General features: G+C 37.9%; 1 protein-coding gene and 1 long non-coding RNA gene across 3 annotated transcripts in view; one reads left to right on the forward strand and one right to left on the reverse strand.

Annotated features, from left to right (window-relative positions):
• Positions 1-758: 758 nt before the first annotated feature.
• Positions 759-10,517, reverse strand: LOC127531594 (uncharacterized). The gene is made up of 3 exons (XR_007938731.1): positions 9,355-10,517; positions 6,701-6,798; positions 759-2,662 (listed from the first exon to the last, which is right to left on the reverse strand). It is a non-coding gene; the product is annotated as an uncharacterized LOC127531594 (long non-coding RNA).
• Positions 10,518-10,546: 29 nt separating this feature from the next.
• Positions 10,547-23,557, forward strand: part of gsg1l (gsg1-like) — a 37,058-nt gene continuing 24,047 nt past the window's right edge. Inside the window, exons 1-2 of one of the 2 annotated variants that reach the window (XM_051941245.1) lie at positions 10,547-11,152; positions 17,563-17,610. In XM_051941245.1, coding sequence (XP_051797205.1) covers positions 10,816-11,152; positions 17,563-17,610 — 385 coding nt within the window. In that variant the 5' untranslated portion in view covers positions 10,547-10,815. The remainder of the gene's footprint in view (positions 11,153-17,562; positions 17,611-23,557) is intronic. The other variant, XM_051941247.1, reaches the window with a different exon arrangement.

Raw genomic sequence — 23,557 nt, forward strand, 5'->3', positions numbered from 1 at the left:
GCATTCCATGCTGCTGAAAACCCACATCATGATGCTGCCACCACCGTGCTTCACGTCATGATCCTGCCACCGCCATGTTTCACATCATGATGCTGCCACCACCATGCTTCACATCATGATGCTGCCACCACCGTGCTTCACATCATGATGCTGCCACCACCGTGCTTCACATCATGATGCTGCCACCACCATGCTTCACACCACGATGATGCTACCGCCATGCTTCACGTCATGATGCTGCCACCACCATGCTTCACACCATGATGATGCTACCACCATGCTTCATGTCATGATGCTGCCACCGCCATGCTTCACAATAGGGATGGTGTGTTTGTGATGATGTTCAGTGTTTGATGCCTGACAAACTGTGCAGTCTGATGAACAAAAAGCAAAATTTCTTCTCTCAGACTAGAGAACCTTTTTGCAAATTGTGAGAAAAAGACTTAAAATAAAGCAACACAAAAAAGAGACAAAATGTGCCAAATGTCACAACAAAGTGACCTCAAAGATGCCAAATATATAAAAATGGATCAACAGCGGACCAAAGTTAAAGGCAACAAAACGCAAAACATGCAAACGTATCAGAATGACAGAAAATTAACAAAATGGAACAAAAACAGCCATGAAGAGACGGCCACAAAAACAGACAAAATGTCCCAAATTAAATGAAAACCATGACATAGAGCTGCAAAACAATCAAAATGTGACAGAAAACTGACTCAAATGTGACTAAAAAAATACCTCAGTATGAAGCAGAATTCAATTTAATTCAATTTTATTTATACAGCGCCAATTACAATTCAGATTGTCTCAAGACGATTTAGAGAACCCTAATGGGCTGAACCCACAGAGCAAGCTCTCAGAAGACATTGGCAAGAAAAAACTTGATGGATGTAACCCAAAGATGCAGAACAACCAAAATGAAAATGTAAACAGCCACAGGGAATTAGAAATGATCAAAATAACACAGAAAATGACATAAAATGGCCCAAAAAACTAACATAAACTCATGCCAAATAACCACAAAGAGGGCGCCCCGGCAACTGGTTGAGAGGGTGACATGGGTTCAAGTCCAACCCACGGCCATTTGCTGTCTTTTACCCATGTTTCCTGTCTCTCTCTCTCTCTCCACTGTCTTATATAATAAACGCTAAAAATGCCAAAGAAAAATACCACAAAGAGACACAAAATATCCCAAGTGTGACAAAAAAACGACATTTCATTTTGGTCACTTTGCATGAAAGAGATGCACACTGATCAAACTTAGGCACAAAACGAGCGAAAGGAAAACCTACATTTTCAACAGACTGAGGCTTTTTCTGAGGGGAAACAAACAGAGCAAATCATGAGGAGAGGAAGTGTCGGAATGAATCCATCAGTCAGCAGCCTGGACAGATGGATGGACGGAGGCAGAAAGGCTGAAAATGTGAACACAGCTCAGGAAAAAGAGGATTGATTTTGTAGTTAAAGGATCCTATTTACAGTGGGATGGCTGACTCGTTAAAAATTCTTATCGAGTTTGCTGACCCCTTGTATTCCTCACTGGTGGAAATCTGAAGCTGCTGAGAGGAGACGAGCAGCTCAGCCTGAGAGGAAACGACATGAAACTCGTCACAATTAAATAAAGGTGCTGAAATAAAGTTATTTCTCCCCACAACACAAAGAAACCGCCACCCTGCCCCGTCACAGCTGCTGCACTGAACGGAGAATTTTATTATTTCCGATGAAAATATGTGCTACAGCTGCGACACTGCTCTGATCTGTGGGTCTGATTTTTCCTTCCTTGCTTTCTCATATATGTGGACAGCATCCTTTTTCTTTTGTTAATATTCTGAAAAGCAAAACCTGAGACTGGAAGAACAGGCTACTCATGATAAGACAAAAATAAAGTTTGACTGAATTGCAATTTCATTTAGCAGACGCTTTTATCCAAAGCGACCTACATCTGAGAGGAGATACAACACAAGCAAGGACCTAGTCAGGAGAAAACAATCGGCATAAGTGCAATAAAACAAGCCTAGTGGTAGCGGCATCATGATATGAAGCATGGTGGTGGCAGCATCATGGCATGCTATGATACTGCCACCACCATGCTTAATGTGAAATTATTGAAAAAATTTAATAAAAAAAAGGATAAAATGCCTACTCTGGGAAGTGAGTTGCCTGAAAGAAGTAACGAGTGTGAAGACTGAGGTGACATGCCATCAGTTTGCTCCTTTCTTTTGTAGATTTGGTCACTTTTGGGCTTATAAAGTGTAAAGTGTATGGGTCATATAGGCGCCAAACTGAGGATTTTCTCCTGAATTTCCGACCAGGTCTCTGAGAAATCATTGCTTTTGTACGTGCAACCAATTTGCAGGAGCAGAAACCCGGCGCTGGCCCGGATTGCTGCCGTCACAGGCTTGTTTTTGTTGCAGAGAAAAGGCTCAGAAAACAGAGATGAGATCAGTCCTTCAGGGATCTTCGCCTCCGAATTGATGAGTCGGGGCGAGTCGAGACGAGACACCGTTCGAGTCCGATTCCAGCTTGTCTGCCTGAAAGCAGCAGCAGGTGTGAAATTAAATCAGGATCGCAGTGATTCTGGATGCGAGCTCGGGCCTGTTGTGCAGCCGGTCTGGACTAATCGCTGCGTCACTTCGTGAGCAGGTTAAACTGTGGAGCCCTGGAGCAGGAAGTGAACAAACACAGAGGTTAGAACACGTAGAAAAACACAGATTTAAATCACGCTCGACCTGCTGGGGGCAAGAGAGCTGCACACGTGAGAAAGACGGGAAAAATCGGCACAAACTGAAGAAAACAACAACCAAAAAAGGCGTTAAAAGACGTCTGTCCACTGCAACTCTGCTGTCTTCATGACGTAAACACGACCGAACACAACACTTAAACAACATTCTGACGTTTTTGTTTGCTTTGTATTTCCGACTGCAGATGTTTTTCTTTTTTTTTTGCATCTCTATTGTCATTTTTTGTCCCAGTTTGGACCCTTTATAATTGGAGATTTTTCATCTCTTTTTGCTTGTTTGCATTTAGTTTTTGTCGTTTTGCACTAATTTGTGTCTCTTTGAGGTCATTTTGGTAGCTTTGCATGTCTTAATTTTTGTTTTTTTTACTCTGTTTTAGTTATTTTGTGTAATATTTAAATAGTGTTGCATGTCTTTATTGTTGTTTTTTGTCCCGTTTAGTCATTTTGTGTCATATTTTAATTGTTCTGCATGTCTTTTATATTGTTTTTTTGTCTTGTTTTAGTTATTTTGTGCTTTTTTTTAAAAAAGTTTTGCATGTCTTTTTCATTGCTTTTTTTGTCCCGTTTTAGTTATTGCATGTCTTTGTAGTCATTTATTTATTTCCTCAATTTGCACCCTTTACATCTGCATTTGGAGATTTTACATCTTTTTGCTTGTGTGAATTTAGTTTTGGCCATTTTGCATCAATTTGTGTCCCTCTGTATTCATTCTTTGTCACATTTTAGACACCTGTTGGCTCACTTTGGTTCTTTTGCACCTCTTCATCATTGTTTCTTGTCCCATTTTGGTGTCATGTTGTGATGTTTTGCATCTCTCTGTAGTCATTCTGTGTTTCTTTGAGGTCATTTTGTGTCACATTTTGGGCATTTTATGTCTAAATTGGAGGTTTTGCATTGTTCTTTGGTTGTTTGCATTTAATTTTGATTGCTTTGGTTCAATTTGTGTCACTGTGAGGTCACTTTGTGCCACATTTTGGAGCTCATTTTGGGTGTTTTGCATCTTTTCGTGCCACTTTTTGCAAATTTGTGTCTCCTGTTAGTCATTTCATGCTTATTTTTTGTCTTATTTTGCACATTTGGTGTCATGTTTGGATAGTTTTGCATCTCTCTGTAGTCATACGGTGTTTCTTTGAGGTCATTTTGTGCCACATTTTGGACACTTTATGTCTAATGTGGAGATTTATAGCATCTTTCTTTGGTTATTTTCCGTGAATTGATCCAACTCTGCTCGGTGGAGAAGATTCTTCACATGTATGTTGGATCATCCTCAGCCTGTACGGAAATCCTTGCAGATATAATCAAAATAATGCATTTAAAGCATGTAAGTATTCACGTATATAATCTAGTAGAGCACAAAAACAAATTTATAAACATGTAAATGACCATATTATGAGGAATGTGGGCTCTGTAAGATGCTGACTCAAAGCCACCGTTTGCTGCAATGAAAGTTAAAAAATACCCAAAAACCCAAATTGCAAAGTTAAAAACACTCTTTTATGTTTTCTTATTTAGTTTTTCACTCCCAACATCTTGCTCTTATTGAGCCTGAATACACTGATTGTCAGTGGTTTTATGAAAAAAGGAGTTTTTCATAAAATGCTTCACAAAGAGCAAACAAGGTCAGCTGTTTTTCTTTGAACAGAAAAGATTTCACCTGTAAAAATTCAGCTTTTGAGGCTAGAAAAGACATTTTTCTCTTTCTGTGTGCAAAGTGTTATTGCTAAGGACGTGTGGGTGAATTCAAACAGCAGCTGCCTTCAGAGCAAACACAAAGACAGAATCATCTTAATGCAAATCCAACAAACTTCACCGGAGAATGAATTTAGATGAGTTCAGGTTCGACAGGTTCACGAGAAAAGCCCAACGTAAAATGACCTATATGTCATTTTGTAGTCATTTTGTGTCTCTTTCTTGTCATTTTTTGTGCGTCTCTCTTGTTATTTTGTGTCCCTGTGGTTATTCTATGTCTTTTTCTGGTAATTTTGTGTCTCTTTCTTGTCACTGTGTGTGTGTGTGTGTGTGTGTGTGTGTGTGTGTGTGTGTGTGTGTGTGTGTGTGTGTGTGTGTGTGTGTGTGTGTGTGTTCTTGTACTTGCTACATGGTGAGTACCATTTTCTGCATTTAACTATCAAAGTGAGGACATTTTTACAAAGTGAGGACATTTTGGCCGGTCCTCACTTTGAAACAGCCATGTTTGAGGGTGAAGACTTGTTTTTAGAGAACAGGTATGAATTGAGGTTTGGTTAGGGTTAGGGTAAGGATTAGGGTTAGGCAATCAGTTGTGATGGTTAAGGTTAGGGTAAGGCTCTAGGAAATGCATTACACCTATGGATGTCCTTTCTCTTTCTTGTCACTTTGTGTCATTTTATGGCTCTTTGTGGTCATTTTTTGTCTCTTTCTTGTCATTTTGTGTCCCTTTCTTGTCATTTTGTCTCTTTCTTGTCATTTTGTGTCATTTTGTGTTAATTTGGTGTCTTTTTCCTCATCATTTTGTGTCTCTTAGTGGTTATTTTGTGTAATTTTGTGGTCACTTTGTGGTCATGTTGTGTGCCTTTCTTGCCATTTTGTGTCTCTTTGTGGTCATTTTGTGTCTTTTTCTTGTCATTTTCTGTCTTTTTCTTGTCATTTTTTTGTCTATTTCTTGTCATTTTGTTTCATTTTATGTCTGTTTTTGGTCATTTTGTATCTCTGTGGTCATTTTCTGTCTTTTTCTTGTCATTTTTTTCCTCTTTCTTGTAATTTTTTGTCTCTTTCTTGTCATTTTGTGTTAATCTGGTGTCTTTTTCTCATCATTTTGGGTCTCTGGTTATTTTTTTTATAACTTTGTGGTCACTTTGTGGCTATATTGTGTGTCTTTGAGCTCATTTAGTAACCTATAAATGAAACCAGACTCTTTCCTGCAGGTTTTCCTTCAGGTTCAGGTTCTTGGAGCTGCAGCATCATTTAATCTGAGGACAACAGGATGTTAGAACATGTGTCTGGACACGCTGCTGCTGCTGCTGCTGCTGCTGCTGTCAGCATCATCCTCTGGGAATTTGCATAAATGTCATTTACTGGCCAGAATAAACATCTTCTCCCCTTCTCACCCTCCTGCGTTTATCCAGACACATAATTGGAAAAACAACCAGGTGAAATCTGCTGAGCGTGGAATTGATTCTCAGGTTATTTTCACCGCATACTGCTGCTTTATTTATTTATTTTCCCTCCCAACAAGGTGAATTAAATACAGGTACGGAGTACTTCAGGATGCTCCGTGTTCAGTCTGCTCTCCTTTTCAGACTGTAGTGTTTGTATAATTTATGTGGACATTATTTAGAGTTAAAGTCTGATGGGGTTTTTTTTTACAGTCAACATGTAAATTAATATGTTTTCTTTCTTTACGTGAGAGATTCTTTCAAATACTAGAAAACATCTATATAAAAGAAGATTTTTGCTCATTTAAATACAGTGAAACAATTTGATTTTATAGTCAAATTTTTCTGTAAAAGAACAAATGGTTATTTCTATAAATACAGATGATTAATTTAGACATTATTTACAGTTTCAGCCTGTTTCTAAATATTATCTGTAATTTAACAAAATCTGTAAAAAATATTTTAAAAATTAACCCTTAACACATGCAATGTTTCTTTCAAATAAATGCAAATATCCGTAAAATAATAATAGTTTTAGATGGCTTTAAATGAACTAGCATTTATAAAAACTGATTTTTAATGTGGAAAATATTTTACGTTGCTGTTGAGGTTTTTATTATGTTTTACTCATTTTTATTCTATTTAAATCCACTAAAATATTGTTTTAGAGATATTTGCTGTTATTTTCATCATTTTTACAGTTTTCAGGGGATTTTTTTTTAAACTCTGAAGTTATTCTGTAAAGTTTGAAATTGCATCAGCTTGGCCTGATTTTCCCAAACTCACCTTCCAACAGGTGAGCGGAGGCAGACAGTTTCCTCACCTGTGACGCCTCCAGCAGAGAGTCCAGATGTTACCTGGAGACAGCTGCAGGTTTCCCAGGAGCCCCTCCAGCTGCATCCAAACCTTCATCCTTCATGTCTGAAGTACAGAAAGAAACATTCACAGCAAGAGAACCAGAGTGAAGAGAGAAATAACTGTTGCATCGACAGTATTGCAGACGGCTAACCGTCTTTCCTACACTGTTAAAAGAAAAAAAAAATCAATCAATTTGACATCTATTCTACCAGACAAATGCATTTAAGTAAGTAATTTTAAAACCTGTAAAAATAAAAAACACCTGTAAAACAAAGAACCAAAAAAGTGAAAATCTGTCAGCAAGTTTCAGCTCCACGTTGCAGTTTGCTGGGTATCAGATCAGGCTGTTGATTAAATAAGTCAGTATAACGTGGTTTTAAGTCGTGTCCTGTGTTTGTGTTTAAAGCTGTGGAGTCATTTTCTGCTCTCATCAGTGCGGACGTACAAACAAACAGGATCAGAAGAGTCCTAGAACAGCTCACTGAGGAACAGCTGTACATGGGTTTATGCCTGCACAGCCTCTTCCAGACATGAAAACAGCATTTCAACATCTCCGTGACCTTTTGACATGTAGGATGACCTGCCGACCTGCTGAGACTCAGAAAAGACACGAAGTACCACAATGTTTACCAACTACCTGACTAAGACTGTGATGATGCTGCCTCCACCATGCTTCACGTCATGATACTGCCACCACCGTGCTTCATATTATGATGCTGTCACCACCATGCTTCATATTATGATGCTGCCACCACCATGCTTCACGTCATGATGCCGCCACCATTGTGCTTCACATCATGATGCCGCCACCACCGTGCTTCACATCATGATGCCGCCACCACCGTGCTTCACACCAAGATGGTGCCACCACCATGCTTCACATCATGATGCTGCCACTACCATGCTTCACGGTGGGGATGGTGTATTTGTGATGACATGCAGGAATGCCATCCGTTTGTTCTTATGTTTGTAGAGTTGGTCACTTTTAGGTATGCAAAGTGTGAATTTTGTGTCTCAGTTTGTTTGCATTTAATTTTTGTTGTCTTGTGTCTTTTGTAATCATTCTGTGTTTCTGTGTTTCTTTAAGGTCATTTCGTGCCAGAATGTGATCATTTTGCATCTGTTTTGTTTTAAATTTGAGACATTTTTTTGTCTCGTTGAGGTCCTTTTGAATCCCTTTACATTTATTAATGCATTTATTTTGGTCATTTTACAATTCAATGTATTTTGTTGCATTTAAAATTGATCCTTTGTTTTCTCATTTTTCATCTCAGTTCAACTGATTTGCATCTCTGTGGTAACTTTTTTTTGTCACAGTAGGAACATCTGGTTTCTTTTTATTGTCATTTTGCTTGACTTCATGGTTATCTTTTGTTTCATTGTAATAGTAATAACTGGATCAAAACACTGATATTTACATCATTCAGTTTGTGTTTCTGCCCTCCTTTATTAACAGTGATGAGCAGCAAGTTTGTCCAACAAACTCTGCAACAAAGTACGTAAAAGGTGGCTCAAGTTTGCTCACATTTTAAAATCCTCAGGATAAGTTTGGAGTGAATAAAAGCAGAGGTGTGTTGATGTAGTTGTTGCAGCCTTCTGGGGAGTATCGCATTACCTGCTGCTGCTGCAGTGAGCCGTGTTAACTCGGACGTCGTGATCTACTGGCTGGTGGCGGGATTTAATTCAGACGGCAAACAAAGCCGGGGCGAACCCACAGATGGTCCCATATATCCAAAGGGAAATCTCGTCAGGGGCAGTCGTCCAACAGCACTGCAGAATATATGTGTTTGTGCGAGAGTGCAGGTGTGCGTTTTCAAGCCAAGAAGGGGATTCAGTCAGATAAAATGATTCACAGCTCTATTCTGGAGGCCGAAAATAAACCAAATTGCACTCTGACGCAAAAGCACAAACCAGAGGAGTGTTTTTGATTCTCGCTGCGTTTGGTGAACGCTTTAAATATTTGATTTGTGTTGAGGTAAAGTGCTCTAACTGAAGATTTACCACCTAGAATGTATTTAGGTGACAGTTTTCATTGTGTCTTTCATTATTAGTGTGAAAATAAAGCAGTGTGAAAACAGGATATGACCAAGAAATACAGGACGGAGAAAGAAACAATCATGACATAAATGTTTAAATCAACTTTACTGCAACAGTTAGCACCAGTGTTTATATACACTGTTTCCTCTATATTCTGAAAAGTAATTCATACTGTAAAACTATAAAAATATGTTAAAAAAATGTTCAAATTCCAGCAGGCGAAGCACAGAAAACTATTGAACAATAACAACCACGTCACTAAAAAAAATTATAATTTTCCATCATGAAAAATGCAGTTTTTAGTTGTAATTTTACATAATATTTATTTATTTTACATGTTGTGAGCAATGTCAAGCTTCAGTCTGAACCTTCTTTTTCATGTGTTTGAAGGCCAAAACAGACGAGCTGTATGGGCTGATATTATCTGAGTCTGATAAACCGGCAGCATTATCACACATTCATCAGTGGTTTTCTGCTGGTTATCGACTGTCCTGAGGTGCTCTGCCTCAGTCTGGACCGGGCCTGTCCTGAGGTGCTCTGCCTCAGTCTGGACCGGGCCTGAGCTTCCAAACAAACACTCACCTCCACATGCAGCTGTATTGATCCGGAGGTGGAGGCCGTAAAGTGAGCGCTGATGGATCGGGACGGTGGGCGGCCCGGCCTTGTCGCTGCTCATTTTTATGCCTGGAGATGTGAGATCTCTTCGGACCGGGTCGATACCGAGGGCTGGTCGGTTTCTATGGATCCATCAGAACATCACACCTGCAGAAAAAAAGAACACCAATCTGCATTCTGAGCTTCAGACCTGAAATATTATCCATGTGTCTTTGAGTTAGAATTATTCCATTAATCCTGTTGGTCTCATGATGCTGCCACCGCAATGCTTCACATCATAATGCTGCCACCACCACGCTTCACATCATGATGCCGCCACCACCACGCTTCACATCATGATGCCGCCACCACCATGCTTCACATCATAATGCTGCCACCACCACGCTTCACATCATGATGCCGCCACCACCATGCTTCACATCATAATGCTGCCACCGCCATGCTTCACATCATGACATGTTTCACGTCATGATGCTTCCACTGCCATGCTTCACGTCATGATGCCGCCACCACCGTGCTTCACGTCATGATGCCGCCACCGCCGTGCTTCACGTCATGATGCCGCCACTGCCGTGCTTCACATCATGAAGCCGCCACCACCATGCTTCACGTCATGATGCTTCCACCGCCATGCTTCACGTCATGATGCCGCCACCGCCGTGCTTCACGTCATGAAGCCGCCACCGCCGTGCTTCACGTCATGATGCCGCCACCGCCGTGCTTCACGTCATGATGCCTCCACCGCCGTGCTTCACGTCATGATGCCACCACCACCATGCTTCATGTCATGATGCTTCCACTGCAATGCTTCACGTCATGATGCTGCTGACCTCAGATCATCTTTATTTCACTGACTGTGGGACTTCTAGCACCAACTGACTGCACCTGAGTTCAATTAGTCACTTTGAAAGGGGTGAATATTTACACAATTACTTATTTTCTTCATTTAACTTGACATTTCTTTGGATTTCTTTAATGATGAACATTTTATAGCGAGTAAGATCTACAGCCTACAGATCGATTATTAGAAGTTGCAACTATGGTGGAGGTCTGACTCTTTCCCCTCATATGAACAGTTCGGTCACGGTGATGACGCACAGACACACAGGAGAGAGAGAGAGAGGGAGAGAGAGAGAGCGAGAGAGAGACGCTCCGGTGTCAGAGCCTCTCCTCAGTACTGTCCCTGTGTCCGCCGGTGCAGCAGCTCCGTCTCCTCCTTCCCTGAAGCTGCTGGAAGCTGCCAGATGTGCGGTAGATGGAAGAAGACACCCACCATTCACGGCTCTGCGTCGATTTTCTCTCCGCTCTGAGGACAAACTGGCACCAAGAGGAGAAAAGACGCGGAGGAGACGCGCGTAATTTCCTCTGTGCGCCTCCGCCGCGCCATGCCGCTCCGCCGCTGACCGCCTCCGCTGCTCCGCGTCTTGGATGAACTTTCTGGCCGCCTGCGGGGACGCGGCCGGTCGCTCCGACATCATGAAGACGACGCGGAAATGTCGCGCCCTGCTGTCAGTGGGTCTGAACCTGGTGGCGTTGTTCTTCTCCACCACCGCCTTCATCACCACGTACTGGTGCGAAGGAACCCAGCGCGTCCCCAAACCCAACTGCAGCAAGCAGCGGCACCACAACTGCATCGACTACGGCGTGAACGAGACGGATCAGAGCAAGGTGCACTACAGCTGGGAGACCGGGGACGACCGCTTCCTGTTCCGCCGCTTCCACACCGGAATCTGGTACTCCTGCGAGGAGAACATCCACGAAGCAGGTGGGTCCACGCGTCTGCAAAGTTGTTCCACAAAGAAGACGAACAAACGTCATCTGAGCGCATTTAGGAGCAGATGTTGTTCTGTGATGTTACTTCTCACGATTCAACATGTTGTCTGTGAGCAGCAGCCGAAGTTAATCACAGTTTAATTTACTAGCTGAGAGCAAAGTCACGCTTCAGTCAAAAATTAAGGAAACACGTCAGAAATGTGGTTTTTACGCACCAAAAAGCAACATTTCTGTGCGTAAAACCGACATAGGTTCAATCCGTTTTAATTAAATTACTGGTCGTTTTTGTGTGTTTTTAGTAGTCGAGATATTTAGGTTTTTAGAGACAGATGTGATGCGTTCAAGGTGCATTGAACGCTGCAGGAGCAGAGAAATGTCCTTGGAGTTGAATCCATGCAGGTTGATTGATGTGGGTCATTTTATGAATGGAAATAAACGGTGGGTGAAGGACGGCTTGTCTCCAGAGTGTGAATCACTCTGTGAGCAGAAATACGATCTTTTATTTGCCAGAAAAAAAAAAATGAAGATTTGCTGTTTTTCTTTCACTTGCATTAAACATATTTTAGTTTTGGGCTCTGGATCAAGGAAAAACAAGAAATCCCAAGCTGCCAGTTTGTCCTGTCAGAGATTTTGGACGAACATTTTATGTAGTTTTATTGTTCAGACTAAATATTTAATCTAGGAAACAATCACAAATGCAAATATTTGTTAGTTGCAGCCCCTTTTTAATCCCACAAGCTGACCTTGTTACTCTGTTTATGTTCTCAGCTTCAAGTTATTCAACTCCTGCTGAAGAGAGAGTTCATTCTTTAAAAAAATAAGCTCAGTAAATACTGGGGGAAACTATAATTTTCCTGACAAACACTGTAAAACAATGAGTGATGTTAATTAACATTTTACAGTGAGACTTCTGTCATTATTCTCTTTTATTTATCCATTTTCTTTTTAATGGTCACTGTGAGGCTGAGATAAGAAGAAACTAACCTGATTTACTTGTACAGAGCAGTTTATTTGTATAACACCTTATTATAAACATAGGGTTATTTAAAATGCTTCACAGGCCAGTGTGAAACAACTAAAACAAGGACAATCTGTAAAATAATAGTAAACTATTTTTATAACAACAATTAAAGTGGTTTATTGTTTTTGAAAAAAAGTCTTTTTACAGTAATTAAAATGCTTGGAAAATCGTCAAAACATGAATAAATTATGTCAAAAAGAACAGGGAAAATGTGTAAAATAGCAGAAAATTGTTTTAAAAACTGCAATTAAATGCTTAGAAAATGAATGTTTTTCAAATCTGAAACGTATCTGTAAATTGTTCAGAAGAAATTTTCAAGAAATTAAATTTAAAATATTTAAATAGTTCATTTTAAAAGTGGACACTGAATGAAATGCTCAGAGTTGCAAAAAATACAATAAAACACAATGGTATGTTGTTTAAAAAATTCCAAATCCTTTGTATTGTTAAAGGTATTTTTTACAGTGTGCAATGACTTAAACACTGATACATTGGTTAACCAGAAAAAGACAAAATAACATGTAAAATATAAAATGGGAAATTTGTAGGATAGCAGTAAATTTAAAGAAAAATACACATAAAAATGTTTTAAAGAAATTACTTGTTTACATTTTATAGTGACTACTACAGTTTTTTTGCAGTGCACAGTGCTTCTAAAATGACTAAAAATATCAGTAAATTGTTCAAAAACGTAAAATTATACAAGAAGGTCGAGGTGTTAGCAGATATTCTGGCTTCACCTCCACACAGCTGTCATGTCGTCCTTCTTTACGCTCGGTCTGTGGTGAGAAGTGAAGCTGCTGGTGTGGCAGCTTTGTTTACAACCTGCAGTTCATCAGTGTCGACTTCAATCTCCGGCTTTTTTCACGTCTTCAGCTTCACGCTGAGCAGTCAGCACTATGAGCCGGTAACTGATGAAAAACAACAGCCGGCTGATGTTTTACTCAACTGTGAGGATATCGAAGATGAAAAATACAGTCTGTGTTTTTACTCTGAAAGACGTTGCTTATACCTGCACCATGACGACGAAAGAACACTCCAAGGAAAAGGTTGTTGAAAAGCATCAGTCAGGAGATGATACAAGAAAATGTCTAAGTTACTGAATATCTCTTGGAGTCCAGTTAACTCCATCATGAAGAAATTGAAGGAATATGGAACATGAGTAAATCTGACTAGAGCAGGACGTCCTCAAAAACTGAGAGACCGAGAAGAGACGAGTGAGGGAGGAAACCAAGACACCTATGATTCCTCTGAAGGAGTTCCAAGCTTCAGCAGCTGAGATGGGAGAGACTGTTCATACAACAACTGTTGTCTGTTCTTCACCAGTCAAAGCTTTATGGAGACAAAGAGAAAGACTCTGATGGAAAAAAAGTTCATATTAAATCTGGACTAGAGTTCACCAGAAGACATGTGGAGACTCTGAAGTCAACTGGAAGAAGGTTCTTAGGTCTGAGGAGGCCAGAATGGAGCTTTTGTTATGAAACGAGACACTATGTTTTGCACACTAATCTTTGCATATCATCGAAAACACAGTGGTGACAGCATTATGACGTGAAGCATGGTGGTGGCAGCATCATGAAGTGAAGCATGGTAGTGACAGCATTATGACGTGATGCATGGTGGAGGTGGCAGCATCATGACGTGAAACATGGTGGGAGCATCATCATGATGTGAAGCATGGAGGTGGCGGCATCATGATGTGAAGCATGGTGGTGGCGGCATCATGACATGAAGCATGGTGGAGGCATTATCATGACATGAAGCATGGTAGTGGCAGCATCATGACGTGAAGCATGGTGGTGGAAGCAGTATGATGTGAAGCATGGTGGTGGCAGTATCGTGATGTGAAGCATGGTGGAGGCAGCATCATGACGTGAAGCATGGTGGAGGCAGCATCATGACGTGAAGCATGGTGGTGCCAGCATCATAATGTAAAGCATGGTGGTGGCAGCATCATGCTTCTCGTTAACGATGTATATCATCATTAGATGTGATTTTCTAAATGTTGTCACCTGTCTCCTCGTCTCCATCCACACATCTGCTGCTCCAGATATTTTCTCTGTTAAATATTAATCTGATATTAATTATTCTTGCTGTTGCCCGATAAGAGGAAGTTTTTCTGCCAGCGCTGCACAGGAATTATTAATCAGCGTGCTTCTTAGCGAGGTCCAATTTGTTTTCAGGGCTTCTGTAAAATAAAGAAAATAGTTTTAAAGCTCACATGTTAATCTCTGCAAGTTCTTTAATGTAATGTGAAGAAAACTGTAAATTGAAAGTTAAATTAAAGGAGGAGGACATTACCTGAACAAATATCGATGCAGATAGAAGTTGAGCTTTCACCTTTTGACCTGTGTGGGTGTGACTGTGATTCAATATCTGTAGATTTTTTGTGTAATTGAGGCCACCTGGTCTTTTAAAGGTTAAATTAAAACGTCCTGACGACTTCAGCTTACCGCCTTCATTATATCACGACTGGCAGCGGCGCTCATAAGAAGCTCAAACTGACTCTGCTGCTCCAAGAAGAGGCTTTAACTCACTCCAAGTTCACTTTTTCACACCAAAATGTTCTATTTTAGGGTTTGTGTCTGTCAGCAGCGACACATTTTAAGGTTTAATTCACTACAGAACTAAAAGGTTCCTTCACTTTCTTCGTTATTTGCATTCAGATGTGCAGCTGAATAAGTGTGAAAAGCTGATTTAATGTTATTTTTGTGTAGCTCCACTCCTGTCCAATAGGTGGCAGTAATTAATAGCATTCAACTGTTATTCCACAGATTTTTCCTGTTTTGTTAAATATCAGAACATATCGAGTAAAATCACAGAAAAAAAGTGTAGTAGCTCGTAATTTTTTTTCACAAATTGCACTTTTAACTATATTTGAATCTGTATAAATATTATTATTTTACAGATATGTGCTCTTTTATGAAGGTAATGGATTTAAATATTTCTTTTTAACTGTTGCAGATAATAACTAGTAAAATCATAAACTATGCTTAATTTCCACATGAAAAATATATTTTTTAAAAGTAGTAATTCATTTTTTATTACCTATAATTATCAAGAAAAGTGTAATAAAAATTTTATTTCTCTAAATGCGTTTAAATAAATTATTTTATCTTTTTTATTACACATTATTGCTGTTATTTTTATTGTTTTTACAATGTTTGAATTATTTTTTTGGAATCTTTGCTGCCAATTTTTTAAAACAATTTTTTACAGTGCACCTGTCAGAGTGCATCATGGGTAATGTAGGCACCGGTGTCTGACAAAAAAACAAGTATTTCTTGAAATACCTGTAAATGCTGATTATTATTATTTATTTTGACAAATTTTTTGCTAATAAATGTAATTGTTGAGTTTATTGGTAGAAAAGTCACATTTTCTTCTTATTTTTGTGCGTAAAGTTTCACCTGGTGCTGAGTTATTGATCCGGAGACTCAGCTGTAGAAGAGATGCTGCTGTTTTAAAGAACCGTTTGTTCTCATTAGAGCCGCAATGAACCGTAAACGACGAGGAGCAGCGATTAGACGGAGCCGGGAATAATGAAAGTAAAACACCTGAAACAGCTTCTTCCTGATGAGCAGTTTGGATGAATACTTATACAGACGCTTTAATTACGGTTTAGATTCTTAATCAGACGCTGCAGCAGCTCCACAGTTTTCACCTTTTCCCCTGTTTTAACCCTGAAAACGATGATTAATAACGATGATTAATAACTGGATCAAGAAACTCACAATGCACACAAGTTTTAGCTTCAAACAGCAGATTGACAACATGTTTTAGAAAACTAGTGTTTTAACTGAAGTTTTAAAAAAATCACTTTATTTTACAGATACTTGGTCAAAAAAATGGTTTTGTGTCTTTTCATGGTTGTTTTGTGTCTCTTTGTGGTCATTTTGTGTCTCTCACTTTGTGTCTCTTTCTGGTCATTTTGTGTCTCTTTGTGATCACTTTGTGTCTCTTTGTGGTCACTTTGTGTCTCTTTGTGGTAATTTTGTGTCTCTTTCTGGTCATTTTGTGTCTCTTTGTGGTCACTGTGTGTCTCTTTGTGGTCACTGTGTGTCTCTTTGTGGTCACTTTGTGTCTCTTTGTGGTCACTTTGTGTCTCTTTGTGGTCACTTTGTGTGTTTTTGTTGTCACTTTGTGTCTCTTTCTGGTCATTTTGTGTCTCTTTGTGGTCACTTTGTGTCTCTTTCTGGACATTTTGTGTCTCTTTGTGATCACTTTGTGTCTCTTTGTGGTCACTTTGTGTCTCTTTCTGGTAATTTTGTGTCTCTTTCTGGTCATTTTGTGTCTCTTTGTGGTCACTGTGTGTCTCTTTGTGGTCACTTTGTGTCTCTTTGTGGTCACTTTGTGTCTCTTTGTGGTCACTTTGTGTCTCTTTCTGGTCATTTTGTGTCTCTTTGTGGTCACTTTGTGTCTCTTTCTGGTAATTTTGTGTTTCTTTCTGGTCGTTTTGTGTTTCTTTGTTGTCACTTTGTGTCTCTTTGTTGTCACTTTGTGTCTCTTTCTGGTCATTTTGTGTCTCTTTCTGGTCATTTTGTGTCTCTTTCTGGTCGTTTTGTGTTTCTTTCTGGTCGTTTTGTGTTTCTTTCTGGTCGTTTTGTGTTTCTTTCTGGTCACTTTGTGTCTCTTTGTGGTCACTTTGTGTCTCTTTGTTGTCACTTTGTATCTTTTTGTGATAATTTTGTGTCTCTTTGGTCATTTTGTGTCTCTTTGTGGTCATTTTATGTCTCTTTGTGGTCACTTTGGGTCTCTTTGTTGTCACTTTGTATCTTTTTGTGGTAATTTTGTGTCTCTTTGGTCATTTTGTATCTCTTTGTGGTCATTTTGTGTCTCTTTGTGGTCATTTTGTCTCTCTGTGGTCATATTGGATCTCTGTGGTCATTTTGCCTCTCTTTGTTGTCATATTAGGTCTTTGTGGTCATTTTGTCTCTCTTTGTTGTCATATTGGATCTCTGTGGTCATTTTGTGTCTCTTTGCTGTCGTTTAATAGCCTTTGAGGTCATTTTGTGTCTATTTGTAATCATTTTATTCACTTTGTATCTGTTGTCTTTTTGCTGACATTGCGTGTCTCTTTGTAGGAATCGTGTAGCTCTTTATAGATATTTTTATTCTCTTTCTGGTCACTTTGTGTCTTTTTAAAAAAAAAATTAAATCGTTATTAACTGTGTTATCCTGACAGTCAAGTGAAACTGAAATCAGAGCTGATGACGTTCAGGACGTCTTTGTTTGTAGCGTCCACTCCTAACTTGATCATTTTCTCTTTTCTCTTCCTCCACCTTCTGTTTTCATTTCCCCTCTGATCACTCCATCCTCCCCCTCTTCCTCCCCCTCTTCCTCCTCCATCTCCCCTCCATCACCTCTGTCTGTCCTCTCAGGTGAAAAGTGTCGGAGCTTCATAGATTTGGCGCCGGCGTCCGAGAGAGGTGAGTAATGACCGTCATTAGACTCCACCTGTTCTCCAGGTCGACGGAGAAAACAAAAAACATCCAGAATAAACACGTCTCTGTTGAGTTTGGAAGCTGCTGGGCGTTCAGCTGAACCTTTAAATGAACCAGAGATGCTTTCTCTAAGAGTCTGCAGCAGGAAACACCACGTCTGGCTGCAAGATTTTAGCTCGACTCACACGTGCAAAACATCCAAAAAACAGCAAATACAAGATATTTAGTCAAATTAGGTCATAAAAGATTTTCTAAATGCAGATTCAGCAGAGTTTTCTTTAGTTTTTAATCCAGTTTTTGTTTTTACTATATTTTTAATCAGATACTCTCCAATTTTTAAGCTAGTTTTTTTTAAATTTATGGTGTGTTATATTCTGTTTTTCTACTTCTGTCTAATTTTTATTTTATTTTTAAATGAAATATGAAAATAAAATAACTAAAAATGTAAAAAAAAATTAGTTCAAAAGACAACAGTTTACAATAAATGAAGAATATTTTATTCAAAGTAATAAAACTTAATAAAATGGGTACAGCAGAGCATTAAATTAAAAATAAAAATTAGATAAAGAAAAAAATGTGATGAGAAAAAATGGATTGATAACTGATTAAAAAGTAAGTTTAAATTCGATTAAAAACTGTAAATTAAGAAGACAAAGTTAATAAAGTTACTGTTTTGTATTGTATTGACAAAAGAATAAAAAGAAAAAGTAAGTAAAAAAAGTGTTTAAAAGACAACAATGACTTAAAAATAATTATCTTTAATTTTTAAATTAATATCTCCACTAGCATTCACTCAGTTCCAACCAAATTCGTGTTTTTTTTTTTTGGTAGAAACTGTTCAGTTTTGTCAAATTAAACAGCCTCATGTCTTCCTAAAATCAGCTCTGGAGCTGAAAAAATCCAGGATGTTTTTTTCCAGGAAGGATTGTTTTGATTTCTTTGAAACTTTCTGAAGGGAAAGCCTTCGCGTCCGTTTAAAACGTATTAAAAAATGTATGTTTTTGCGTGATTTTTTTCAACAAGAATCCGTGACATGAACCAGAAAAGTTCTGAAATCTGTGTGAATCTGGAGGAACGATGATGATGTTCAGTCTTCTGCTGTTTTGTGTCACTTCTGATTCCTGGAAGTTATTTAAAGCCTCACAAAGAATCCAGATCTGGAGCTGATTTAAAACTATCGTTACCTGGATTCAGAACATGAAAGCTTTGTGCTGCTGTATAATAAAAGACTTGTGCTGCATAATGAGGATCTGTGCTGCTAAATGCAGATTATTCTCTCGCTGTTTGTCTCCTGCAGCGTCCAGGATAAAGGGAATATTCTGCCTCATGTGGGCGTCGCTGCTAATTCTCTGGTTCATGCAGAGCAGGTAGTTAATAATGGAGGTTTCGTCTGCAGAAGCCGTCTGGATGAAGAGACGAGCAGCTCGACCTTGATTCTGTCGTTAATCTGCTGTTTTATAACTCACAGCTGCTCCCAGTCTTAATGAGACCAACACCAAAAACTAAATTAGAAAGAAACAATCAGATAAAAAAGAAAAAACGGGACCAGACGAACCAAACTCAGCTCAGCTTTCTGCTAATTTTTGGGACATTTTTGCACATTTTCTGCTTATCTGAAACCTTCATGAATATTTTTACGTCATCTAAATTTTTCTGTCAGGAATGATTTGATTTTCACACAATTAAACTTTATTTGTGCTGCAGACAACAATCTGTAGTAAAGTAAGAATATTTAATGAGTAAAAGTGATAAAACTTAATAAAATAGGTTAAGAAAGTTTAACCCTGTAAAACCCACTGTTGCAAAAATACAGAATTTATTAAAATGTATTTTTCTTATTTTTTATTATAGTTTTATTATTTTAAATTTATTTTATAATTATTTTTATTATATCTATGCATGTATATTATTATAAAAACTATGTTGTTTTTGCATTTTTTTTATACTTGGGTTTTACAGGAATAACATACAAATAATGTTTAAAAATTGATAAAAATTAGATAAACAGACTAAAACATAAAAATTGTCAAAAAAGTAGATTAAAAACAAAATAAAAATCATGTTATGAAAAAAACAGATTAAAAACTGTAAAGTAAAAAAATATATAAATTACTGTAAAAGTTTGTTGGAAAGTAATATTTAATGAAAAACTAATTAAAATTAATTAGTAATTCAGTAAAATAATATAAAACTGGATTTAAAACTGTAAAGTAAGAATAAAAAAAGAAATAAAATATGAAAGTAAAGAAAATGTGTTTAGTTAATATTATAATAAATAAAGCATAATAATTAAAAATGCTTTAATAAAATGACAAAACATGAAAATTCAATATACATATTAATGCAATAAAATAATAATGAATCAGTTAAATTAAAGACTAAACATAAAATTACAGCAAAACAATGAAATAAGATGAAAAAATAAATACATTTTAAAAGCAAAACAAGAAATAAAATTAAGAAAAAGCTAGAAGCAATTAGTTCAAAAGGCAACGTATTAATATAATAACATTAAACAACCTTTTTTTCCACAGCGTTGTTTTGTCTTTATGTAGATTTGCATCAAAATCCACAAAAATGTAACTAATGTGTCTGATTTGATGCTTTTTTTCCCCTCTGAACTAAAACTAAATGTAAAAGATAAAATCAGAAACACAATAGATTTTCTTCCGAATAAAATCTAAAATATTAAACCAGAATGAGATAAAATGATCCATGTGATGCTAAATCACCTTTAATTAGTTTCTTCTTTTTAATTAATTAACCAACAGAGAGCAAATGAATGTGTGAACAGCTGATTAATGATTCTGTTTTTCATTCAGCGAATAAAAAAAGAAGAAAAAAACCATCTTCAGAGTGAACACTAGCTGTTTTTCTCTGGGTTTATGGACAGGGTTCGTCGGAATATGAAATGTTTGACGTGAATCTTCAGAAGAAATGATCAAATAGTTCATCTTTGTGTTGAATTAACTAACGAGCAAAAGAGACTAATTAAAGATGTAATTATCTGAGTTTTGTTTCTGCTGCTCAGATACACATTCAATAAGATCCAACTGGGAGGAAATTATCGTTAGAGTTTGGCATCGAGGAATTTTCCTCGCAGGCGTTCTGAAACATCTGAGTTTATTTATTTAAAATTAAAGCTGCAGCTAACGAGGAACCAGAGACTGAAATCGTTTCCATGCTGCTCCGAGTAAATCCGATAAATCAGAACGAGATGGAAGAAAACAAGAGTCTGCACACGTCTGTCAGCAGTTAGTTTACCTTTGTTTTTGCTGCAGTTTTTAGACATTTTTAATGCAGCTCAAAGTGCAGTTGATAGAAAATTTAAACATGAATGCATGAAACTTTATTTAAAAAGACAAATAATGAAAGTAAAATCATCAAAAAGCAGCTAAAAATTAGTTTAAAAGATGATAGTGGAGTTTAAAAAAGCAATTGAATAAAATTGTTTAAACTTAAAAAAATAGAATAAAAACATTTGGATGAAAAATTATGTACATTAAGAGTGCAAAATATTGATTTAAAAAAAAGACGAGGCAAAGCAATACAGTAAAGTAATAGAACTTGATTAAATGGAATAGTAAAGACAAAAAAATGTATATAAATATATAAAAAATAGGCATAATAATGATGCAAAACATAATGACAGACAAAAAGAAAAACTAAAAATTCAGTGCATTAAAAAGACAAAAAAGATGTAAACGAAACATTTGAATAATTTAACAAAACAAGCAAAAAAATGTGTGAAATACCAGTAAATTTGTTTCATACATATACATTTTTCCCCCTTTCAAATACCAACTAATATCTGTAAAAATAATACATTCTTTTGCAGATTTGAATGCACTCCAGAAAATTGTAATTTTATGGTCATATTTATAAAAGAAGAAATTATAATTTAGATTTTGGATGTGGATGTTACAGTTTTGGCTGTTTTTGACCATCAACTTGTAAAATAATATTTTTTTTTCTGTTATCTTACTAAATATTATCCGTAGTTTAACAAAACGGGAACAATCTGTAAAATAACCCCCATTTTAAAAATATTTTTATACATGATTTATTCAAATAACTACTTTTTTGCAGATTTAAATACAAATTTTAAATAATTCAACAAAACAAGAAATAAAATCAGTGAAATTTACATTCAAAATCTATTTAAAACTGTTCATTTTTTACAGTGTGGAGGCACTAAAACAGCAGTAGCAGCTACCGAAGCTCACTGATCTGAACAAGAAGCACACAAGGGAGATAATTAAATTTGTCAGCGAGAAACAATGGGATAAACTGGAGCTGGAGGCAGAAAAACCTCCAGAAACTTGGACTTTTAATGAAGTTTTAGATTCAGAATAAAACCAGAGAAGCCTCAGACATCTGCTGTGATTTCTCCATCTTCTTTTTAAAGTCCACTCCTCTGTTTCCACGTCTGTGTTTCATGGAGAACACTTTGCATGCAAAAGCAGATCCTGCGTCGCCCGGAGATGAATTTTGGCAGCTCTGGGATCCCGTAGCTTCCCTCCAAAATTGAAAAGTCGGCCTGCAGCTTCACCTCGTCGCTTTAATCCTGTTTAATTCTGAGAGGAGCTGCTGCCTTTCAGGAATCATACGTCCCCGGGGCGGCTCTGCTCTCAACATGTTTCCTCCTCTGATGAGCAGGTGGAGAAATCAAACACACCTCCTCCTCCTCCAGGGGCCCATCAGGCACTCATATCTCACCTGGATCTAAGTGTCGGAGGACAAACATCCATCAGCAGTTTGTGAGTTTATGTGACGCCAGAGGCCAGAATAAACGGACCTCAGAGGACGGAAACACAACAAATGTGGTTTTCACGTGTTTCTGTGCGACGGACAGAAGTAGAAATTCAATAATTTAACCAACAGAACAAACTGACTCTGGAAAACATGCAGAGAAACATCTGTCAGCCTTTTTTCTGATAAAACACATTTGAAAAAGGACTCCTATATGGAAATATACTGACTTAAATAGTCAAAGAAATTCAGTATAGAAAACTGGAGTTTAGAGATTTAACATTTTTGTTGAGAAAGTTGACATTTGAACTCAAAACTCATGAATTCATCCATGTGTGTCCTTTACCTCTGTGTTGCTACCATAATTTAATTAACTGAGACTAATCAGACGTTCCTCGGTTCACCTCATCGGGACTCTGTGTGAAGCTTCACTTGTTTGACAAGTTTGAACTTGTGACCTTCAGGAGGTTCTTCAGCGCTGCAGCGATATCCCACGAGCCTCTGCAGCTTTGCTTTGATTTCCTCTTCTGGCATCAATCCCAGACTCTGTATGTCGTCTGAATGACAACACCTGCTCAGCTCCAACTCAAGACGTTCAACTGACACCTGTTTGATGCCCAAACACAAAGCTCTGGAGTGTTGTTCATCTAAACTGCAGTTATGCCGTCTGTGCAGCAGCGAATACGATGTTTACTGAGAAAGATGAGTTTTAAAGTGAAGGACTGAAATGAAATGAAATGATCTGAAACAAAGTGCATCTTTATCACTGTAGACATTTAAGAGGGTTCAATTAATGGAAATTGGTTTCAGCCTCATTTGACGCCATTAAATGTGATTCGTGTTTGTTTTACTGTAAAAAAACAACAAATAAATCGACATACTTGAATTTAAACTCTTTACACGTGTTATAATGTTCTTGAAAGACGTGTAGTTTCATGATGCTGCCACCACCATGCTTCACATCATGATGCTGCCACCACCATGCTTCACGTCATGATGATGCCACCACCACGCTTCACATCATGATGCTGCCACCACCATGCTTCACGTCATGATGATGCCACCCCCACGCTTCACATCATGATGCTGTCACCCCCACGCTTCACGTCATAATGCCACCACCATGCTTCACGTCATGATGATGCCACCACCATGCTTCACGTCATGATGATGCCACCGC

This window comes from Acanthochromis polyacanthus, chromosome 21 (genome assembly GCF_021347895.1).
Source record: "Acanthochromis polyacanthus isolate Apoly-LR-REF ecotype Palm Island chromosome 21, KAUST_Apoly_ChrSc, whole genome shotgun sequence".
In the NCBI taxonomy this organism is placed as follows: Eukaryota; Metazoa; Chordata; class Actinopteri; family Pomacentridae; genus Acanthochromis; species Acanthochromis polyacanthus.